Below are 24,294 nucleotides of genomic sequence, written 5' to 3' on the forward strand. Positions count from 1 at the left end.
AATTGAGAGATTAAGAAATGTATTACAATGCTATGTTCAGTATAAGGATAAATATATGATCAGTATCATTAATTAATTCACAGTGCAACTTTTAAAACCTTATGATTGGGGGGTCATTACACACCAAACATTTTCAGTGAGGAGAATCTGTACATTTCAAATTTGTCTGTCGTGATACTGACCTTCAGTTTATTCTCATCTTCACCTGGTTGAGTTTGATTAAGTTGTCCTGTTTTGTCTATTAAAGCTGTGGACGTGAGCACATTGTGCTCTCAGGACGTTCTCCGGGTACTGATGTCCTTTCAGCCAGTACTACAGGACGCAATCCAGAAGAAAAGGACGGTGAGGTCGTGGGGCGTTCAGGGTCCCCTCACCTGGCAGCAGTTCCACAAGATGGCTGGACGGGGCTCATACGGTAAAATAAAGCTTTGAATGATGATGTTTGTTTTTTCCAGATTGAAACAAGAGTTATTAAATAACAAATAGCCTTCCATTTTTTGTGAATTGATACCTGTTGAAAAGAGGACACATCTGTGGCGCAGGTTACGATGACTTACTCTATTTGTGACGTCTGGTAAATGCCAGACTCGCAGCAGCTGTAGTAGAGTGATCAATAAGCCAGGTGGCCTCTCTGTTGTTGTCCAGATGTCAGCCGTCAGATGAGCTGTCGGATTGTCGGTGACCTAACAGTCCGATCCTGACTCCCTACCTGTTAACGACACATGCTGGCAGTTTTTCTTTCTCACGTCTCGCTCTGTGTGTCTTCACACCCGCAGGCACAGATGAGTCCCCTGAGCCTCAGCCCATTCCCACCTTCTTAGTAGGTTATGAGTACGACTTTGTGGTGCTGTCACCGTTCGGTCTTCCGTACTGGGAGAAGCTGTTGCTTGACCCCTTCGGCTCTCAGAGGGACATCGGGTATTTGGTGGTTTGTCCTGACAACGAGGCCCTGCTCAGTGGAGCCAAGAACCTCTTCCGTGACCTCACAGCTGTATACGAGGTAAATGGAAATGCCAAAAAACAAGGCTGTTATACATGCAGCAATAAAGTAATCCGTTCATTTTGATGTTCTTCTGTGTCTCTTCAGTCTTGTCGACTCGGTCAGCATCGGCCCATTTCCAAAGGCTACCCCGACGGCATTGTGCTCGTGGGCGGCAGTGGAGCAAAGAACCTCGTGGATCAACCCGTCAGTGACTGGTTCCTCAAAGCTGCCAGCAGTAATAGCGATGCCTTCTCCAAACTAAAACTCTATGCACAAGTGTGTCGCCACAACCTCGGTACGCTCAAAGGAACACAAGCTGCTGTCAGATTTGTTATTCTGTCTTTGCCCTCATTTTTTTGTCACTGTTTAATTGAAATGTCTAAAATAATTTCAAGTTTAAGTTTTGTTTAAATAAAATACCTCAAATTGAATTTCAAGAATGTAAGTAATCCCATAAGAAACATCAGGATTCAAGTTATCTTAACAAAAATTGCAGTAAAATCATTTCCCCACATTATTCGGATATTTTGCCATGCTAAATAAAACCTGGTTTCTTCAAATGCCCTGAAAAGTTTATTTTTTAGAGCCAATAAGGTGCATGACAAACATTTTATTGTTCTCATGGTGACAAATCATGTGATGTAAAATTCAACTCAAAATGGCTACTAAAGTCATATTTTTTGCAATTAAACTATAAATTATCAAAAGCTTCAGTCAAACATATTTCTAGTTTGCAGAATCATTTTTTTTTCTATAATTTAATTTGTTGATTTATTTGTTCTTTGTCTTTTTATTCAGCACCGTACCTTGCATCACAGCCATTGGACAGTTCTCTCCTCACACCGCCCACTCCTCCTCCCTCGACTTTTGCATCTAACTCGGTCGGCCAGCAGGGCTTCACGTCCACGACTCCGAACAACAACAACAACAATAACAGTGCATCTGGAAACGGCACTGTGTCGTCTAACAGCCTGATAACGTCGTCAGGGCAACCGAGCAGCGGGATGCCGTCTGCCAAGCCTACTTCTTTTCCACCCTTTGGTAGCATGGGCAGCCATGCCCAGGGAGGTGGTCCTCAGAGTGGACAGCTGGGACAGCAGGCTGGGACGCAGAGTTCTGGCAACTTCAGTGACGGCTCTACCAACCAGATGCCCTCTGAGCCCCCTGAAAGGTAAAAAGTTGCACTTAACTCCATGTTCTGAGTCGAATAACAACAATGCCCTTTATTTCTCCAGCACTTTGGACCGGGAGAAGATCGGCGTACCCACTGATGGGGACTCCCACGCCATAACATATCCACCTGCCATTGTTGTTTACATTGTGGACCCCTTTAGCTACGACGAGTCTGATGGTGGTCACGGCCCAGTGTCGGCTCACTCCAGCGTGTGGACCTTGGGTTTGTTACGCTGCTACCTTGAAATGCTCCAGTTCCTGCCAGCACACATCCGCAATTGTATTTCTGTACAGGTAATAATTTTCTACTTCTTGTTACATAAGTTTTGTCTTCCTGTGAGTGCGTTACAATACTACAAAAAAAACGTTTTCTTTCTTTTATAGATAATGTTTGGACATAGTTTGCTTTCAAAACAAATGAAAGCAGTTACGACTTATTTAAGAGTTATGCGGTCTTTAAATTCTGCTACAGCAGAGTCAAGTACTCGACAATACTACAAATGTAAACTTATTCCTACAGTATTGCATTTTTTTCGTATTGTAATTTTAATTTGACCTTTTATTTATTAATATATGTCATTTGTTTTTGCTTTGTTCTGCATCTGCTGAAGCTTTTGATTATGTCATCAAGCTCCAACTTTCCATTGTGTTTCTCTCAGATTGTCCCCTGCCAGTATTTGCTGCAGCCTGTGAGAGCCGAGGACCGTCACGTCTACGCTCAGCACCTCAAGTCTTTAGCCTTCTCCGTCTTTGCTCAGGGCAGACGACCACTGCCCAACTCCACAAATGTCAAGTCGCTGACAGGTTTTGGCCCCGGTCTCGCCATGGACACGGCACTTAAGAGCCCAGAGGTAATTGCAACACGTAGAGAGTCTTCTAATTGCTTGGCTTTAATCCACTTGGAAGGAAGAGGATACTCCTGTCAGCACATGGAGGCAGTTGAACTTCCTCGTCAGCCCACTATTGTCTATATGCTTTAGCCTTTCTGTTGATGTGCCCTTCTGTGATTGATCAGGAGCTAAACAAGGCTGGCACTGTTGCCCTGGCAATAACATTTCACTTATTTTTGGGGCTGACCTCACACGACACTATTTTGTCTGCTGCAGTGGAGTCTATTTTCCTGACCTTTGCTGTGTTTTCTGCTGGAAGAAGATCAAAGGAGCGAGTTTCTCTGACCCACTGTAGAGTTTTGGTTCCACTTTCTGCTTGATTAGCTCCGGACTTAATGAGCTGCCCACTCTCAGTTTAAACAAAAGTGTCGGCTTCATTTAAATCCACTTGCAGAGCTTCAGATGCTACTAGATCATGTTGGACGCGAAGACCTGATTAATTGAACATGAGTGAAACGGGTCAAAGATGTCCTAACGACTCCCTCTCTTCTTTCTCAGAGGCTGGATTGTCTGCGTCTGTACACGCCTCCGTTCATCCTGGCACCAGTGAATGACAAGCAGACGGAGCCCGGGGAGACGGTCGGGGGTGAAGCATCGCAGAAGTATAATGTGCTTTTCGTGGGGTACTGTCTGTCTCACGACCAGCGCTGGCTTCTCGCAACATGCACCGACCTGTACGGGGAACTCCTGGAAACCTGCATTATAAACATTGACATTCCCAACCGGTAAATCTAACACCGACTGAAACTCCCTAGAGACAGCTGTGAATTTACAACCTTTTCATTGCAGAGAATTTAATTGTCAATGTTTCATAGGGCGCGCAGGAAAAAAGGCTCTGCGAGGCGACTCGGCTTGCAGAAGCTCTGGGATTGGTGCTTGGGACTAGTCCAGATGACATCAGTACCATGGAGAGTCGTGATCGGAAGACTGGGCCGGATCGGGCACGGGGAGTTGAAAGGTACGAGGAGAGTTCAGTTTTGTCAAGACTTTCATCTTAATTGACATCATCTGTTGCCTTTCTAGACTGGAGTATTTTGCTAAGTCGGCGGAATTTGCAGTCGTTGAGTCGTCGGTTAAAAGACATGTGTCGAATGTGCGGGATTTCGGCCTCAGATACTCCCAGCATTCTGAGCGTTTGCCTGGTCGCCATAGAACCGCAGGGATCTTTCATCATCATGCCAGGTAAAAATAACGCATAACATAACAATGAGTTAGAACGTCTTGTGTCACAAACGAGAATACGTAAAAAGTTCATGAAGACAAATGTATTAGTGTTATTATTGTGTCTTTGATTTCAAGTAATTAATTCACCCTTCCACTTATCTCATGTATTTTAGTTTGCTTATATTATATCAAGAATCCACCATTGATTTCTAAGTGTTGGAAGCAATTTCGACTCTCAGTAAATAGAGTTGAGCTCCAGGTTGTCGTGAAAAATAATATAAAAATCAGTTTATGTTGCCTGATCTAATGAAATGCTTAAAAAGTTCTTCTTTCATCTGACTTCCTTAAACCAGCAGATGCCATAAAGTAAATCAAACACCCAGCAGACGTTTGTGCGTGTGATTGATAACCTTCTCCAATCACAAGGCAACTCTCAGTCCTGATGAATGCCAGGAAAGATCATGTACTGTTTCATCCATAATGCCCCGTCTGTCAGATTCTCATCGATCCCTGTACCGTGTATTGACGAGGCTGACCGATGGACTTATTTTGGTAAATAAGCAGGACGTCGCCACTGTATCATCCTAGAGATTAGTGTGTCATTGACACCCACATGGACGTACCCTTCCAGCAAACATGCAATAAAGCATGTGTGTGATAAAAAGGTCATGCACAGGTGGATTTTTTTTTTCTTTGTCGCCCTGGCAACGAGCGGAATATACTGATGATTAGAGTTTGACGTTTCATTAAACAATATCATATATTAGTGATTTACTGTTTTATAGGTGAGAAGCTGTCAATAAATGATACAATTATTTTCAAACAATTATTTTTTCACTATAAATGAACTGAGAAAAAAGCTAAACTATATCAAACATTTTAATTATTATTTGCAATACTTCATTTCTCAAGAGTGTAAATATAAGTAACATTTTTAACAAGGCCACATTAAGATATAAGACGGATGGGATAAGATAAGATGCCATGAGGTTTCATTTATTTAGACATTCTTTACCTTAACTTGAAGAGCTGTAAAAGGAATTGGGTAGAAATAGATCAATATAAAAATGTAAACAGAAACTCAATACAATCATCTTTTCATGCTCAAATGAGGTCTCTATAAAAGCCAGCAGAGACCACATGTATGCATGCACTGTAAAGCTGCAGGTTGTGTACAGCTGTATCACACAGTTTGTGAGACATCAGCATCTGAATGTTCCTCCTACAGACTGTGTGTCGACGGGCTCAGTGTTTGGCCGCAGCACCACCCTCAACATCTCCTCCCAGCTCAGCACTCCTCAGGACACTTCCTGCACCCACATCCTCGTCTTCCCCACGTCCGCCTACGTCCAAGTGGCCAGCTCAAGCTACACCAACATCGACACCAACATCGACATTCTTAATCCCACTAACGGTTTGTCCTCCTTTTTTATATGTCCTTTTGTTTCCAACTTGCTGATTTTAATTTTTTTTGTTTGGTGTTTTAAAGATGGCTCTGACGGAATCGGGATCTTTGATCTGCTGGACCAAGAAAATGAGTTGGACCCCGACATCATTAACATCTCGCCCACCACTTCACCGGTCCACTCCCCCGGCTCTCACTACCACCACGGGGGAGACGGCAGTAAGGTAAGTCGTGGCCTGGTCGCATTTCGCTAACTAGCTTCAACAAGTAATGCTAATCTTCCTCTTGCAGGGTCAGAGCACGGACCGCATGGAGTCGCACGAAGAGGTTCCTAACCTCCTGCAGCAGCCTCTCGCCCTCGGCTACTTTGTGTCCACAGCCAAAGCCGGCCCACTACCCGACTGGTTCTGGTCGGCCTGTCCGCAGGCTCAGAACCAGTGTCCACTCTTCCTCAAGGTACTGCTCCTGCTAAACTTTTATTTCTCACATTATTAACGTTTTACGTCCAACAACTTCACTTTACTTTTCAAAATATCCCGTTTACAAGGTGTTTGCTCGAGGGTTAACTTATCTTATTGTGAGAATATTATTTTGAGGGAATTAATTTATTCAAAAACATTATCATTTACTTTAAAAGGGTCCTTTATTGGTTCAAATTTGTGTTGTATAATAAATACATGCTTATTGAGTAATTGAGGCAAAACTTAATCAGAAGTTAAAATAAAACAAAAATATATCCATGTTTTTATACCTGTGTGAGAGATTATGCGCTGTATGTCTGTCTGTAAAAAAAAACAAAAAAAAAACTTCATAACTTCATGTATGAATCAAAATTAAAGTAATACTGAACAAATTATGTTTTTGTCTGACTTGATATAAACGTTTGTTTTCTCTCTATCAGGCCTCTTTGCACCTCCACGTGTCTTCAGTGCAATCAGACGAACTACTGCACAGCAAACACTCGCACCCTCTCGACTCCAACCAGACCTCAGATGTACTCAGGTAGGCAGCAACTCAGGCTTTCAAGAAAAAACGAATAATATGTCTTATTAAAACCGAATGTTTTTTTCACAGATTTGTTCTGGAGCAGTACAACGCCCTCTCCTGGCTGACGTGTGACCCAGCAACGCAGGACCGCCGATCATGTCTACCCATTCACTTTGTGGTGCTCACCCAAATGTACAACTTCATCATGAACATGTTGTAACCAGAGGGATGAACATTTCCAACAAGAGAGAAAGTTTACCCTCTAAATGAAAAGAGAGGTGGAGCGGCCGCCTGTGTTTGAGATAGCCATATCCCTGTGATTTCATGGACAGGAAAAGACTAAGATTTCAATTAATGATCGTGAGAGAATGAAAGATTGGTAAACATTAAGCAAAGCTTTGCAGAAGAGCAAGTGGCCAGTCTGTTTTTTGGATATCTTGAAGTGATAAAGGGACATTTTTGATTAAAACACTTAAAATTGATCTTGTTTTTTAAAAGTCTTTTATTCATTTTATTCCATTTAGATAAAATGGAATTCAAGTGAAATGCCTGCATCTATCTTATTTATTGTAAGTTTTTAAATGTACAATTTGTCTTACTCCTTATCTTCTTAAGATATAGATATATATCACCATAAAGAATTGGTGAGGTTTCACATCACCTTATGCTTTAAAGAAAATGGACTAAGCTATATGTATTCATCCTACTCAAACACAACCATGAAAGGAAATAAAAGTCCTAGTAGGTATTATTTTTTTGTATGGAAGAAAGAATATTTGTATTGTCACAATGTACAGGAGAATTTGAGTGGAGATTTGTTTTATGCCTTTGAGCATGAATGACTTACAGCAAAGCTGTAGCTTCAGAGGACTTGTACAGCAATGAACTTCACTGTGTTTAAGTAAATAGGTACATTGTTGTATATATTATTTTATACTATACATTTAGACTCAAAACCAAACTGCAATATATATATATATATAAATATATATATATATATATATGAATAAATAATTATATATGAAAACCATGCCAGCAGTTGATGGTGTGGCTTCTGTTTTAGGAATAAAGTGCATCAACTTATATTCATGTGTTTGTCTTCATTTATTTGGGGAGAATGATAATGATGATGAATGAATAAAATGACTTGTATTTTAGATATTCAAGGACCAAACTGAAAAGCCCATCTGTAGCAATGAAAGGTACTGCAGTTTTTAAGACTCTTGTTCACGCTAAGAACTGTTCTCTGACTTCACGGTGCTCGGACGTACACTTGGTGGTTAATTTCAAATAACTCGGTAAGATAAGAATAAACTTAGTAGTTTTTTTTTATCATTCTTTTTATTCTCTTATGTGTTTTTGTTGTTAATTCAGGTCACCAAAGGTAACTCCCTAACCTCATTTCAATTTATAAACCAAAATAAATAAAATTTAGAAACATTCTATCCATTTTCAACTTTAATATTGGAGGCAAAAAGAAAAGTATCATGACATGTTTTAATTGTTATCGGGTAAATCTGTAAAATAAACAGTAGGAACTATCAAAAAGACGATTTGTAAGAATTGCGTAAGATATCTTGGAGAAAGGCATCTGTTGTATGATAGGAGACCAATAAACCAGCATGACATTCAAATAAATAGCATTACTGTTATGGGTTATCTAATTAATGTAAACTTCAAAACTATTAATTTCGCAAGACGAATACTTAAGAGTAGGTGCCTATTTAATATTATTAACTGTATTAAGATATTCTTTATGTATCGAATAATAATAATTAAATGGATTACAACTATTTAAGTACATTTAAAATATTGTTTTATTGTCCATGCTTCATCATTAGAATCGAGTGGAGCATCCATCGATAGATCGTGTATTTGTCACTTCACTCTGCCGGCGCGTGCAGCTCGGCAGTCCTGCAGCAGACCGGTCAGTGACACAATGACAGGCTGATCCTCCAGGCTTCTTGTAAAAAATCTGCCTCAAACCCACACCTGGCACTTCTACACTTGCATCGGTACACAAACGACAATGCAAAGACATCTCCATGAGCTAGCGACAGCAGCTTAGACAAACTCCTGTCTTTGACGTTTTAGCATTTCTCTTAAAAGAGTCGTGGCGGTGCACACGCAAGTGTTGTGGCCAGCAGGCTGAACTTTCGGTGAAACTAAGACTCTAAAACCAAGGTAAGGGACTGTGGACTACTTTTATCTCCTTGTTTAGTAGTAATGTGTTGATTGTTGTCGGTTAGCTTAGCGTTTAGCTCCCTTGCTAGTTAGCATGCTATCATGGGCATCACAGTCTCTCGGCTAATGCTAGCTCGTGTTTGGGAAACAATAACAACTTCATAAGTGATTCAAAGCTAGCGGGTTTCTTTATGTATGTTTACTAACGCCACCGAACAACCTTTCACAACTTTTACAATATGAATAAATATTAACAGTGTTTTACATTGCTTTCATTTCACGTATATCGTACAAAGGTCACTCATAATACTTTTTAAACTATTTTATTTTCCATCACTATCTATTTCTACTAGCATATAGCACTTAATGGCACGTTTCTGTATGTAGTAATGGTGTGTTCTTGTGTTAACTTTCTCTCGCATTGTTGGATTTCACATTGATTTTCAGAGAAATGTCAGACAGTGCTGGTCTCCAGTTTGTCAGTTCCTATGCCTTTGAAGCCATGCAGAAGGTTGATGTCCGAAGGCTGGCTGCCCTGAGTGATCCAGAGCTCAGGCTCCTGCTTCCCTGTCTGGTGAGGATGGCTCTGTGTGCCCCGGCTGATCAAAGTCTATCGTGGGCTGAGGATAAGAAGCTCATCCTGCGCTTGCTGTCTGGTGTGGAGGCTGTTAACTCCATTGTAGCGCTTTTGTCTGTCGACTTTCATGCACTGGAGCAGGATGCACGGAAGGAGCAGCAGCTCAGGTACTGTATTAAAGGACTCATTTATTTGTGAATGTATTTGCAAAAAATGTTAAAATGTGTCTATCGTTGAACAACACAAATGTTGCGTCTTCTTTTCTGCCAGGTACAAGGCAGGCGGGTCCAATGGAGAGAGTGTGTTGGTGTCACAGCTTCAACATGGCTTGACACTTGAGTTTGAACACAGTGATCCCCTGAGACGGCTCAGACTGACCCTCAGTGAACTCCTGGCTATCATGAATAAGGTACAATTGAAGCTCTGGTATCATATATGTGATTGATATAGAAAACACTTAACTTGCTGCTAACAAACAAACCTTGAGATCTGAGCTTAAAAAAGGTTTTGCATTTAATGTAGTGTAGCTGAATCTTAATTGGTGCTTGTATTTCCAGTAGGGTTGTCATAGAAAAGTCAACTTTTGAAAAGTTTTTCTCCTCCTACACTTTAATTTCTTACCAATACATATATGCCTGCAAGTGACGTGAAGCCGCTGACGTTCACTCAGTAGGTTCAACGTGATGTCAATACAATTTTGAGACTTCGACAGCGGAAACTCGAGTGTTGATTGTACCTAACTAACAGTGTTAAAATGTTCCTTAATTACAAAATAAATATAGTTGTGGGGCTCCATAATAATAATATGCCTCGCGGACTAATACTAAAGTGATTTGCAGCGTAATACTGAATTGAATTGTGAAGTAATACTATTGTGACTGGCGGAGTATAGTAACTCGTGGCTTTGTAGTTCACCAACATTTTTACACATTTTATTAATGAAAACATTGTTTGAGGTTATTTAGTTAAACCAAAATGAATACTAAAGGCTTATTAGGCGTTTTTTTTTTTTTTTTAAATCTGAGGATTTTAAATGTGCCGATAGTCAGAAGAATACGGTAGAGTAAGTTATTTGATTTAACAGCTATAATTTAGTACTTATTTGACATGGGTCCACAAGAATAAATAACTTGTGTCTCATAACAACTAGAAGGGCTTTTTCTGTTATCAGATTAGGATGTGAATGAAGGCTGATGCTTTTAGTGTTTTTTTAGGGTAAATGTGTGTAACCCATGACAACCTTAAAAAAATTTGAAACATTGACACCCCCGATTTGTAAATTGAGTTTTTTCTTCTCAGGACTGTGTTTTACAGTATTGCAGGAAAAAAGTTTACAAATTATAATGCTATTGTGTTTGATCTCTTTTCTCCTTTTAAAGGTGACTGACTCTAACGGAGAGTTCTTCCTGAAGTCTTCAGAACTCTTTGAGAGCCCTGTGTACTTAGAAGAGGTGGCTGATGTTCTTTGCATTTTACAAGCTGGTAGGAGAACCTTTCATTCATTTTGAGTTAGCAATTTGACTATAACCTAAAATAAAATTCAATGAGTATTTTCTCATTGTTTTTTATAAAGTAATGAAATGCAATGCCAAATATTATTTGAATGTTCATTTAAGATTCATATTTGTATTAACATCGTTCAAAATGAATGTGTCATTAATTTTTTTTGTACTGATTATTTCACTAAACTTCTAATTAGGCATTATTCTCTCAAAGCCACTATCAATTAAAAGTTTTGTTAAAACCTACCTTAAGTTGTTTTCAGAAGTTACGCTCATTTCTAAAACAAGGCAAACAAGTTCTGCCGTTCGATGTAAAAAGAATACTTAGTGTTTTTTTTCCTAGAAAAACTCAAACTAGTATTTTTTATTTATTTACCTCACTAGCTTTGTGGCGTCTGTTTTATTAATTACCGGTAAACTCTTTTACTTTGGAAATGAAAGTTAAGCCCCAAAGTTTTAAAGCTGTCCATTATCTGAGAATGGAGAAAAGGTTAGTCAACAAAGTTGTTATAATTTGATAAAAGGAATATTAAAGGTCAGTTAAGTGGATGGAATTGTTTTGTTCTGGGATGAGTCTTAGTTGAGTTTTTGTCCTTTGGAAGATTATTCAGTGTTTGGCACTTCCAAACAAACATCTGAGAAGCCAGCTGCCTATTTAAAACAACTTTCTCTGAAAGAAAATTACAGTATAACAATGGCTCATCTTGATAGGATATGTTTGTTTTGTCTCTGCAGAGCTGCCAGTCCTTCTGCCAATTGTTGATGTCGCGGAGGCTTTGCTGCATGTTCGCAACGGAGACTGGTTCTTGTGTCTGCTGGTTGCCAATGTTCCCGACAGCTTCAATGAAGGTAAATTATCCTCCCCCTCGGCACTATACATGTCGCCAGCTGATATTTTGAGATAGCGTGGTTGATGGTTTGCCAACGTTAGATTCACAAGTGGCATCTACCTGCTGTGGCTAAAATGTTGTTTTGCATGAAACTCTTTTCTTGGATGGCGTCTGAAGCTTTTAACACTGACTGTGTACTGACAGCCAGACAGATTCTCAATGACTGGCTTGTTAAATTAATTTTAAAGTTGATCTGAGATGCATCATCAAGGTATGCCTCTTATGCCTTGCAGATTAATTTGTATAGTTAACTTCCTCTTTATTTTTTTCTTTTCTGTATTAATACATGTTCAGCTTGAAGATTTACAGAAAAACAGAGGCTGCATTTCAACCATCTTGTTCAACATCAATTGAAATTTATTAAATTCTCTGTAGTATCCTGATAAAATCCTCCATATCGGCATCAAAACTCCTTTGGTTAATGCATTTTATTTTCTGCAGTGTCCTCATAATGATAATTTTGTTTCAGTGTGCAGAGGTTTAATCAAGAATGGAGAGCGTCAAGATGAAGAAAGTGTTGGTGGACGACGAAGAACTGAAGCGCTGCGTCGACTTTGTCAGATGAACCCGTCCCAGGCTCTGAACATCAGAGCGATGGTGGTCAGTGATAGTAGATTTAACCCCATCAATAATTTTTCTAATTCCACTTCAGATCATACCAGCATATGTCACAAATTCAAAACTGTGGGGGAAGGGGGGGCATTGATTTGTAAATGTAGATTGAGGTACATAACATGCATGTCTGGGAAAATTCTATGATATGTTAATTTAGGCTGACATTACCTTCACATACATTTTTAAAAGCAAAACAATTGTTAATTCAACTCCTGTTTGGTAACTTAAGTAAAACTCACACAAGGCTGGCACTCTTGACTGGAATCTTATTAAATCCAGCATAATTAACTCTATTTTCTTTTGTTGGGAAACGAAGCATCTTAAATGCTATACAAAAACTAAAATAAAAGGTTACAAATTATAATGCTATCGTGTTGGATCTCTTTTCTCCTTTTAAAGGGGACTGACTTGAACGAGGAATAAAATAACTAAATCACAAGCCACCTCCTTTCATCATATTCACACCGATTAAGTCTTTTTGTATATTTCCTTTTCATTTCTGACATCATAATCTGATGTGACAGATTTTACCTGGGCCTTGAGCTTGAAAAGTGTGATATCTAACAAATATGTTTCCAATTATAAACCATAATCAGTTAATCAATTATAATAACAACAATACTTCCAGTAATAATGCAATACTTTGATGTCTGTCTCAGGTGGAGGAGTGTCATCTTCCTGGGCTTGGGGTGGCTCTGACTCTGGACTACAAACCCGACACACCAGACGAGGCCGTCAGCCCTCTCGTGTCTTTTGTCAGCGGCCTACTGCTTGGTACCAACAGCAAAGTCCGAACTTGGTTCAGCATGTTCATTCGCAACGGACAACAGGTAAGAATTTTCCTTTTGAACAATCATAATCTGTTCTAGATATTGATAGACACTTGTGTTACTAAATTAGGTCATCACTTTGTATTGGGTCTCATAATTTATATACTGGTCATAATTTATTTTTCTCATTGCCTGGGTCAGCATAATGTTTAACAACTAGCAAAATAAGCTGATCTCGATGTCTGAATATGTTTTTGATGCATAAATGAAACCCTTGCAATAAGGCTGAAAGATTATTGAAAAAATATAATGCGATTATTTTCCGAAATATTGCGATTTTTTTTATGAGATTATTTTTTCAATGTCCTCTTTCTTATGCATTTTTTAAAAAAAAATGTAATAGAATAAATGATTAATTATTTTAAAGTTATTAAGTAATTTTTATGATAAAGGCAAATTAAGCATACCTTAAAATAAATGGAGAAAGTTTATTTAGTTACTCAAATTACACTTGTAAACAAACATATTCACTGCAAATACTAAAAAACAACTGTAAAAACGTGCTAAAAGTGTGATGTAAACATTTATACTTATGAGTGTATAATAAATCATACAAACTTCAGTGCAGAGGTAAAGAAAAGTGAAAACACCAGTCAGTCATTCTTCTTTTTCTTCCTGCATATTTTTGCAGTTTTTGGTGTGTTTAAGTGCTTTTCCTGTCACACACAATAATATATTATCATTTAAACAATTTGAATTGTGTGATTGCATAAGGTAACTTTGATATGTACAGGCAGAGACGAGAGCAGCGCACACACACACACGTCTTGATTCAAATGTATGAACTGATCTCGGGATGTAAAGTTGTTGAAAACACTGTAGTTTGTTTCTTACTGCTGCTCTTTAGCTTTTCTAGACGTCACTGATCAACTGGTTAAAGCGTCTCTCTCCGCTTGGTGCGCTCAGCGCCGCTCGCAACTCATTTTGACGGCTCGAAAATAACATGAACATTAAAATAAAATTGCAACCTCTGCGATATAATAAGAGCATTTTTGAATATCACAATTATATCACAAATGCGATTCATCTTTCAGCCCTACCTTGGAATGTAAACTCATGGTCAGATCCTGGTCTGTCTACACAGAGAAAAAGAGAAAGCAGCTCAGTGTTGTGGCAGATGCGCAGACAGCTGCTGTTGGAGCTGGTGGCCATCCTTCCACGCTCCCGCAGCTCCCACATGCCCAACAACGGTGACATCGGAGGTGAAGGCAGCTCAGCTTACTCTGGCCTCAAAGAGGAGCATGTGGTGAAGGCCAGTGCTCTTCTGCGACTTTACTGTGCGCTCATGGGTATTGCAGGTCTCAGGTAGGTACTCTTGCTAGATGGCATAAGTCTATTTTTTTTGTACAACGAATGCTAATACATCCTCATTTTCTTCTGATAATGAAACAGACCAACTGGGGAAGAGGCAGAGCAGCTGCTGCAGCTGATGACCAGCAGACCGCCTGCCACTCCTGCTGGCGTCCGCTTTGTCTCACTGTCCTTCTGCAAGCTGTTGGCTTTTCCAACTTTGGTCAGGTAGACATTCTTTTCCATTCATTCCTGTTATTGAATCAATAATGCAGTCAGTTTTGCTCTTGCTGACATTTGTTTCTGCTTCCAGCACGCCGGAGCAGGAGCAGCTGATGGTCATCTGGCTAAGCTGGATGATCAAAGAAGAAGAATACTTTGAGAGGTATTTATATATAAACAGACATTATTATTATTATTATTATTATTATTATTATTTTACTTCCATCAAATGTATGGAGCATTAGGTTACAGGTGGAGAGTTGACAAGAAAAAAAGTGGCTGCACTGTTTTTAATGAACAAATGTAGATATGACAATCTATATTGTTGATTTTTAGATGATTAAATTATTTTTTAAGAGACAGATCATCATCTCTAGTAGAAGTTTACAAACTATGATTCTGTTTTATTGAGAGCTGCTGTTGTAAACATGTGTCATTTAAAAGTCCATGAATTGCCTCATGTGTTTCCTCCTTCTTGCAGTGCTGCAGGGGTCTCTGCTTCCTTTGGAGAGATGCTCTTACTAGTCGCTATGTATTTCCATAGCAACCAGCTGAGCTCTATTATAGAACTGGTGTGTTCTACTTTGGGCATGAAGGTAAGTCGAATAACAGTTAGGGGCGGCTGTCGGTGCCTCGGTCTCACTTAAAATACACAGACTTTTTATTAAGCTGCCATAGTTTCACTTCTTACACTCGTAAAATGATTATGTCTTACAAATATCTCTGACAACACTTCACGGCCAATTTAATGTTTTTGGTGTAAAGTTAAGTACATTATTGTTTCCTTGCCCGTTTGCCAAGTAGTGTTACTGTCTCAGTGTGTTTTCCGCTCAGATGTGTAATCTAATTGGAGCTAGACCCAGTTTGTTTCCACCCCAGGGGCAGTTGCATCAATTCAGCATGGCATCTGTCATGTAGAATTTCCTCTTACGAAAAATAAATGGGTGGAATTACAAAATATCAGCATTGTTGCCTGCAGGATGTTTCTATTCCTGTTGAGCTTAACACTGTCGATTTCACATGGAAGTATATCAGAGCCATCAATTATTGAATGATTGAATTTTCCATTTTAAATGTTAAAACTTTACATTTTTTAAATAAATGTTGTTTTTAGCTTTTTATTTAAAGAATTTAATTCAATAATTTTGAGGTCAAAAAGGTTGAGTTAATAATTGAGTAAAGATATTTAAACATTTTCAAAATAAGTAGTATGTGTGTATGTATATATATATATATATATATATTCAATGAAACTCAATCTTCAATGCAATGCAAAACAAATTAAACCTTGCACTATAGAAATTATAGAATTAAATTATTTAAAAATAAATAAAAAAAATTCTTAAAAAAATGTATTTATAAATTTTAAGGTTTCCTTAAATGTATATTAAATTCAACCGTGCAATATTCTAATGGCACTGACGTATGTTCAGAATTCTCTCTGTCTTAACAATGTTTTTTTTCTAGATTGCCATCAAACCAAGCTCTTTAAGCAAAATGAAGACCATCTTTACCCAGGAGATCTTTACTGAACAGGTATGTGGTTGTGATTGTTCAGAATTTAATCTTTAATATTCTAAAATGTCAAAAGAAAAAAACACTTTGATTTCAAAACTCCTGTTTTGAAAATATTGAAAAGACATATAATCGCTTATAGAAATAATGAGGTTTATTAATGTAAAACATTGTTCTCCACTCAGTTATTGTATCTTCTGTTACAAGGTTGTAACAGCTCATGCTGTGAGAGTCGCAGTAACCAACAACTTAAGTGCCAACATCACTGGATTCCTCCCTATTCACTGTATTTATCAGCTGCTTCGTAGCAGAGCCTTCACCAAGCACAAAGTCTCAATTAAGGTCAGTGTCCAGAGTTGATTTACAGATTCATCCATTTGAAATGGTGATCATGTTTGCAAACCGTTGATGTTTTAGGACTGGATCTACCGCCAGCTCTGTGAGACGACGACTCCTATACACACTCAGCTCATCCCCTTAATTGATGCCTACGTCAACTCCATCCTCACTCCGGCTTCTAAGGCAAACCCGGAGGCCACCAACCAGCCAATCACAGAGCAGGAAATTCTCAATATCTTTCAAGCATCTGCCAGAGTAAGATGTTCTATCAGGTTTTGTTTTTAACCAAGTATCCAAATGTTTCAGTGTTTATTTGAAATATAATTATCTTATCTTCATTTTTCAGCAATGTGACAGTATTGGAGGAGGACGACAACGCTACTCCATCACCACTCAGCTTCTTATCCTCTACTACATCCTGTCTTATGAGGAGAACCTGTTAGCAAGTACCAAACAACTAGGTGAGAACATGCAAGATTAGTCGCATGGTAGTTACCTGTCAGTTTAGCTCTGTGGTTAAGATTTAGTTTCTGCTGATTCTCAAGTACATGAGCTATCTAGGAAACCTCTGGACGAGATTCTGCATTAGAGGTTAGCCCAGCAGTGTTTATTCCCTCTCTGCCCTTCATTAGGCCAGATTTATGTGAGAGTTTATGCCCATCTTCTTAATTGTGGTGTTTACCCAAGAGCTCCTCCAGCCTTCAAGGAAGGAGTAATGAAGCCCATCAACGGCGGTAATGAACTTGCGTCAATGAAAAATCGCCTCCACTTGTCTAATACATCACGTCAGCAACTCTGGCGTTACTTACAGCCGAGTATAACACTAATGCTGCTCTTATTTTCTGTTGGATCATTGTGTTAACGTTTTCTTCTTCTGGTATTCCGGTAGCTATGATGCAGAGAAAGCCAAAGTCTTACTCAGCAGCCCTCATGGACCAGATCCCTATCAAGTACCTTGTTACTCAGGCACAGGGACTACAACAGGAACTGGGAGGTGAGACCATTTTCTTTTCTATTTTTATTTAAATACTGTTAAATATGTGTTAAGCTTGGTTGTCATTTGTCTTCATAATCGTATATATATATCAAACATTATAAGTGATATATGATTTGTCGTTTAAATTGAATATAAAATATTTAAATAAATATAACGACAATTTGCAATTTATTGTTAATCTGCATTATTATTAATAATGTTTTCGTGTTATTTTTACACACTGGCATGCTTAATCATGAAACACTTTAAATGCTTTATTGCAAAAAAATAAGTTACTTCTGAAAGTGACTCATTAAATTTGTCCAAATTACACAACATTTTCATGTATTTGTTCGTTTGTGTTGATTGCAGGTCTACACTCTGCACTGCTGAGGCTTTTGGCCACCAACTTCCCTCATCTGTGTCTGGTCGAGGACTGGGTTTGTGAGGAGGAGGTGACTGGCACTCTGCCCCTGCTGAGGAAGATGATGCTCTCGAGCAAAACCTGCAGATACAGTCAGAACCAAGTGCATCAGGGTGAGCGCGTTGACAGGAATACAGAAACAATCCAGTGGGTCAGAGCTGAGACATTCTTTACACTTGAGTTATTTAAATAATAGAAGTGGGTTTTACATTTCAACATCTACTCCAGGCTTTCTTTAATAGAATCAACTATGTACAGTATAATAATGCATCTGAAGGTTTATCCTTTTGTCAAGTTTTCTCTCTCTGACCGCATCATTTCTCCACCAGCTTTTCAGAAATTGCCGTCCAGCAGTCCAAGGCTAATGAGAATCCTGGAGCACTTGACGCTGCTGTCTCCTGGAGACCTAATCCCTTATGCAGAGGCCCTCACCTCCAGCATGGCCTCGCTGCTGGAAGCCTCTGTGCCACGACGGATACTGCAGACTCTCAACAGGCTCTGGATGGGCCTGAACACCGTGATGCCTCGCAGGTAGGAGCTCGACTCTGCTATATTGTGGGACTAAATTGTTTATAATGCTCAGAAAGAAAATACACTGCAGTGCACAAAAACGTGCAAGAAAACAAAGCATTAATAGTAGGAAATGAATGTTGGATTTTCATTCAATAATTGTTTTGAATGCAAAATAATTCACAGCTGTCACAGAAAGTGGATGTTCAGGTTCAAATGTTAATGGCTGTTTGAACGTAACTCGGATAGAATCTGAAAATGTAAGATAAAGACACAGAATTCAATGAAAAAATTTTGTGTTTGTGTTGCAGATTGTGGGTCATGACCGTGAATGCCCTCCAGCCTTCAGCAAAGCTGCTGAGACAGCAGAAATACACTCAGAATGACCTCATGGTGGATCCTCTTATAGTGCTTCGATGTGATCAAAAGGTCTACAGGTAACCAGGGCAGCATCTTCTCATGTGTCTCTCTTGCTTCTGCACTCCATCACAAATAGATAACGTCTCAGTTATCAAGTAAGTGCAGTGTTTTAATTGGCCAGTTTCTTCTTGTGCCTCCAGGTGTCCACCTCTGATGGATGTTGTCCTTCACATGTTGAACGGCTACCTGCTGGCTTCAAAAGCGTACCTACATTGCCACTTGAAGGAAACCGCCGACTTTGATAGGCAGAGCCAAACAGTGTCGACCCTGGGAGTTCCTGGACAGCCAGACACACCTGAGGTCACCAGGGAGGAGCTGAAGAATGCCCTGCTAGCTGCCCAGGTAGATCTTCAACGATGCTGCTGTGAAGATAACACCTTTCACTGAATCTTTCTCTCCTTCACTAGGACAGCGCAGCAGTGCAGATCCTGCTGGAGGTGTGTATGCCCACGTCGGAAGAACAGGTCATGGGGGGCAACACACAGAGCCTGTTGCGGAGCATGACAAGTACAGTGTCGGGGAAATCGAAACGGGGAAGTGCAGGAGCGAACAAAGAATCCGAAGGCGGACTGTTGAGTGACCTGAGAGAGGTCCAGTGTCTGATCTGTTGTCTGCTGCACCAAATGTTCATCGCTGATCCCAACATAGCAAAGCTGGTCCACTTTCAGGTAAATCCAACACTGGTTTCATCTTCATGTGCTCTGCTTTTAACTGACAGGCTGTAGGTACCAGTCCATGTTGTCCTTGAGCAAGACAATGCTCCATTTATTCAGCTTTGTTTTACTGACAAGAAATACCATTCATTTCACTCCTTTTCTGCTTTTCTTAGTTTGTCTAATTTGAGGTCTTGTTCAATCTCTTTTGAAATTTTAAATATGTTTCAGAAAATACATTTTGTTAGCTTTACAAATAAAAAAAATGGTAAAATCCTGCACAAATGTTTGTCTGTTAAATTATCAACAACAAATTCTGTTAATTCCCTTGTTATATAAATTTAATCAGAAAAAATTGAGGTGAAATCTAACGCAAGATAATTGATCCAGTACTTCATCTCAGAACTTTGAGGACTTGTGTTGCTGGGGAAAAAAGAACTAAATGATTGTTTAAGCAATACATGTAAAATACTATAGAATTAAAAATGTTGTTTCCCTCTCTCAGGGATACCCTCAGACTCTGCTGCCTCTGACAGTGGCTGGGATCCCCTCAATCCATATCTGCCTGGACTTCATCCCAGAACTCTTGGCCCAGCCACAGCTGGAGAAACAGGTTAGAACTCTTTTTAAAAAAATCGATGTGATTGATGTTTAATTTATTTGTGTTTTTCTCACAGATTTTTGCAATCCAGTTACTGTCACACCTGTGTACCCAGTATGCTCTGCCAAAGTCTCTCAGTGTTGCTCGTCTGGCCATCAGTGTCATGGGAACTCTTCTCACAGGTGGGTGAAGAGATTTGGCTTATTGTGTTGTTGTCTTTTGCATTTGACTGCCACCGTCTGGCCCTTAAGTGCAATTGCATAATCTACATGCATTTCCCTCTCATCAGTGCTCACTCGTGCCAAGCGCTTCTCCTTTTTCATGCCGACACTGCCTTGCTTGGTGGCCTTCTGTCAGGCCTTCCCCCCGCTCTACGATGACGTGGCAGCCCTGCTGATCCAAGTCGGACAAGTTTGTGCCTCAGATGTGGCAACAAAAACCCGAGACATCGATCCTCTCATCACGCGTGAGTAGAGTCCTGATTCCTCTTTTACTAGGTGTCCATTTTCTTTTTCCCGTTATGACGCTTCAAACTTGACAATGTGTAGAAAGATATTGGTCTCGAAAAGCGCTATATAAATAAATATTACTTACTTAATTACTTACTATTAATAATCGCTCCAAAGACGAATGCCACACATGAAACACACACGACACGAGAAACATTTATTTTCATTTAAAGGAATTTATAGTTGTGTTTCTCACCTTCCTCAGGTTTGCAGTATTTGAAGCAGAAGCCACTGGAGACGTCAGCAGACCCGCCTCTTAAGCCCACTTTACCACAAATGTTGGCAGAAGAGCTGGGTGGTGCTGACCCTGATGTCCAGATCTGCTATTGTGTGGAGACCACTTTCATGGACATCATCAGCTCCACCCTTCACGGCCTCTAGAACTGACCCGTATCTCTTGTCGCTCATGGCCTTGTGAATCATTTCTTTGGCTTTGAATAACTTCTTTTGAACGGCCACCTGCTGGTTGGTTGGACCACGACCTGGAGGTCTGCCTCACTCCGAGATCAAGTAGCCAAGAATGCGTCCATGAATGGAGAACTTATGTGCATCGTTGAATACCATGAGTTGGTCTTTGGCAGACATTTGTCTGGTCTGCAGTTTAAATTTCTACTGTATTTTGTTTCTAATAAAACAAGAAGTCCTTGATTAAAGGCACATTGCATAACGACACAAAGGGCTGGATTTAAACATATTCAGACTTTTATTTTTGATGACGTCATCACTGTTTCTCACCAAAAAACATGTCTTGCTTTTAATGTGACATATTTTCACAATTTGTTATTATGTTAGTAAAGTGTATTTTTCAACAAGTTTGCCATTCTTTCTTAAACTTGCAACTGTTGAGATGGTCTGTGTTGGTCACACGGAGACCACTGCACTTTAGTGTCCTCAACCAGCCTGAGTTTATTCTTAGAATGAGAGAGGGGTAAGGGAAGTCAAACAAGTAACAGATTTAGATGTGGTTTCTGGCCAGTTGGCATTCATATATAAGTAAAGGTTATTTTCAAAGCGCCTTTCTACACCAGGGTCATAAAGCACTCAAAAACAATCTACAATTAAAATACATGCTTTAAAAGGCCAAATTACATAAGACAAACACATGAGTCCTAGAAATTCAAGAAAAGCCTGCACAAATAAAGTCTTGAGATGTTTCTTGAAGTAGTTCATCAAATCAGAGAGGAAGATCGTCTAAAGCTTAAGAGCAACAGCCTGGAAGGATTTCTCTCCTCTGGTCCTGAATCGTGTGCGTGGATCAGCATATTCTGATCCACAGATCTAAGAGCCCGAGCTGGGGTGTAAGTCTGGATCAGATCAGTGATGTAAGGAGGAGCCTGACCATGAATAGATCTAAAAGTAAGAACCAGAATTTTAAAATTGATCCTGAAAGAAACTTGCAGCCAGTGAAGAGATTTAAGGATCGGAGAAATGTGAGTTCTTCTACTAGGGGTCAGAATTCTCGCTGCAGAGCTTTGTATTAACTGCAGGCGAGACAGCTCCTTCTTGTTATAGAATAGAATAGAAAACGTTTATTCATCCCCAGAGGGGAAACACTTTTACAACAGCAGCAGCAGGAAAATGAAAATAAAGTGCATGGAAAAAAAGAAATAGTAAGGAGATAATAAAATAAAATAAAATAAAACGATCTTAAAAATATACAAATTATTTACAGTATTAGAAAATTAGCACTATTAACAGAATAAAGTAAAAAATAAAATAAAATAAAATAAAATAAAATAAGATAAAAACAAAAAATAAAAACACACAAGAAGAAAAACACTACGGATTAGCATCAGGATATTTAAAGTGAAGAGTTAAATATCCTGACACCAGTTGGGATGAAGGAACGCTCCGTCCTACACTGGGGGTGCCTGAGCCTGCCACTGAAGGAGCTGGCCAGCTCCTCCACAGTCAGGTGCAGTGGGTGGAGAGTGTTGTCCCTGATGGAGGATAGTCTGGAAAGTGTCCTCCTCTCTCCCACCTCCTCCACCGAGTCCAGCGAGCGGCCCAGGACAGAGCCGGCCCTCGTGACCAGCCTGTTCAGTCTCTTCCTGTCCCGGTCCGTGCTGCCTGCTCCCCAGCAGAACACAGCGTAGTGGATAGCAGAGGCTACCACGGAGTCATAGAAGGTCCTTAATAGTGGTCTGCACACTCCGAAGGACCTCAGTCTCCCCAGGAGGTGGAGGCGACTTCGGCCCTTCTTGTACACGGCGTTGATATGTGTGGACCAGTTCAGTTTATTGTTGAGGTGAACACCCAGGTATTTGAAGCTGTCCACTAGCTCAATGTCCGAGCCCTGGATGCTCACCGGTTGATGTGGTGGGGACTTTTTCCTGAAGTCAATCACCATCTCCCTTGTCTTACCGGTGTTTAAGCAAAGGTAGTTGCTCTCACACCAGTCGACAAAGTCCTTGATGACTGACCTGTACTCCAGCTCGCCCCCCCCCAAACTTCTGGAGGTGACAGCTGCTGGAGTCATAAGTAAAGTCCGCCGTGTAGAGGGGAAAAAGGAAAGGTGACAGCAATGTCCCTTGAGGTACCCCGGTGCTGCAGATGGTCACCTCAGACCTGCAGTCCTGCAGCCTCACATACTGCGGCCTGTTGGTGAGGTAGTCCATCGTCCATGCTGCCAGCTGTGTCCCAACTCCTGCGTCCTCCATCTTCTTCCTTAGCAGCGCCGGTTGGATGGTGTTGAAAGCACTTGAGAAGTCAAAAAACATGACTCTCACAGTGCTACCAGCGGCTTCCAGATGAGTCAGTGCCCGGTGCTGCAGGTAGATAACGGCGTCATCCACCCCCATCTTTGGCCTGTAGGCGAACTGCAGCGGATCCAACGCAGAGCTCACCGTCTTGCGTAGATGGCGGAGTACCAGCCTCTCCAAGGTCTTCATCAGATGGGAGGTCAGGGCGACTGGTCTGAAGTGGCTTGGCTCCTTCGCTTGCACCGCCTTGGGAACCGGAACCACACAGGAGGTCTTCCACTGGACCGGGACCTTCTCCAGTTTGAGGCTCAGGTTGAAGATGTGTGTGACCAGCTCACGGAGTTGATCAGCACAGTCCCTGAGCAGTCTGGGGCTGAGTCCATCTGGTCCAGCAGCTTTCCTGATCTTCAGTCGCCTTAATTCTCTCCTCACCTGTTCAGATGTAACAGAGAGAGGTGGCTGTGGGGTTGGGCAGCTGAGGCAGAAAGAGGGAGCTGTTGTAACCAGCTGCTGCTCGTGCAGCGCCATCTTGGTAAAAAAAAAAGAAAATACACGAAATAAACTATTACAAACAGTCAAATCAAGAAAAAACAAACGCATGGATAATAAGCTCCAGATCGTGTTGTGACATCAAGTTTAGAGATTTTTCTCAGTTGAAGGAAAGTTAAAGTTTTTGGTCAGTTTTCTGCAGTGTTGACTATGTCTTTTTCAAATACAACACTAAGGTTTCTCAGGCTCAGTTTGACAGACTGACATAAGTCACCAAAGTACTGACTCAACCCTGGCATCTTATCAGGAGCAATAACCAGAGTTTCAGTTTTGTACACATTTAGCTGCAAAGTGTTTTCACTCAGCCATTGTTTGATTTCTAGCAACAATTGACTAAGCTGTTCAGCCTCTGGGACTCCGTTGGATCGAATGAGCAGTAGAGCTG

General features: G+C 40.3%; 2 protein-coding genes across 3 annotated transcripts in view; both read left to right on the forward strand.

The window, feature by feature from the left end:
- med13a (mediator complex subunit 13a) overlaps window positions 1-7,523 on the forward strand; it is a 49,676-nt gene extending 42,153 nt beyond the window's left edge. For both annotated transcript variants that reach the window (XM_087808291.1, XM_087808292.1), the window contains exons 17-30: window positions 248-415; window positions 777-1,000; window positions 1,088-1,277; window positions 1,781-2,153; window positions 2,218-2,449; window positions 2,815-3,006; window positions 3,544-3,770; window positions 3,861-4,003; window positions 4,069-4,227; window positions 5,438-5,623; window positions 5,699-5,838; window positions 5,906-6,070; window positions 6,516-6,616; window positions 6,689-7,523. In XM_087808291.1, coding sequence (XP_087664417.1) covers window positions 248-415; window positions 777-1,000; window positions 1,088-1,277; window positions 1,781-2,153; window positions 2,218-2,449; window positions 2,815-3,006; window positions 3,544-3,770; window positions 3,861-4,003; window positions 4,069-4,227; window positions 5,438-5,623; window positions 5,699-5,838; window positions 5,906-6,070; window positions 6,516-6,616; window positions 6,689-6,821 — 2,633 coding nt within the window. In that variant the 3' untranslated portion in view covers window positions 6,822-7,523. The remainder of the gene's footprint in view (window positions 1-247; window positions 416-776; window positions 1,001-1,087; window positions 1,278-1,780; window positions 2,154-2,217; window positions 2,450-2,814; window positions 3,007-3,543; window positions 3,771-3,860; window positions 4,004-4,068; window positions 4,228-5,437; window positions 5,624-5,698; window positions 5,839-5,905; window positions 6,071-6,515; window positions 6,617-6,688) is intronic.
- Window positions 7,524-8,511: 988 nt separating this feature from the next.
- ints2 (integrator complex subunit 2) lies at window positions 8,512-21,470 on the forward strand. The gene is made up of 25 exons (XM_087807580.1): window positions 8,512-8,785; window positions 9,233-9,529; window positions 9,633-9,771; window positions 10,742-10,844; window positions 11,600-11,713; window positions 12,224-12,354; window positions 13,029-13,199; window positions 14,284-14,504; window positions 14,592-14,717; window positions 14,803-14,874; window positions 15,193-15,307; window positions 16,179-16,247; window positions 16,434-16,568; window positions 16,644-16,820; window positions 16,912-17,026; window positions 17,455-17,559; window positions 17,914-18,078; window positions 18,295-18,496; window positions 18,787-18,912; window positions 19,036-19,237; window positions 19,303-19,563; window positions 20,054-20,161; window positions 20,226-20,331; window positions 20,439-20,615; window positions 20,864-21,470. The coding sequence occupies exons 2-25, from the start codon at window positions 9,237-9,239 to the stop codon at window positions 21,037-21,039; spliced, it is 3,609 nt and encodes a 1,202-aa protein (XP_087663706.1). The 5' UTR covers window positions 8,512-8,785; window positions 9,233-9,236; the 3' UTR covers window positions 21,040-21,470.
- Window positions 21,471-24,294: the final 2,824 nt, after the last annotated feature.

This window comes from Callionymus lyra, chromosome 14, assembly GCF_982586985.1.
Source record: "Callionymus lyra chromosome 14, fCalLyr1.hap1.1, whole genome shotgun sequence".
Lineage (NCBI taxonomy): Eukaryota > Metazoa > Chordata > Actinopteri > Syngnathiformes > Callionymidae > Callionymus > Callionymus lyra.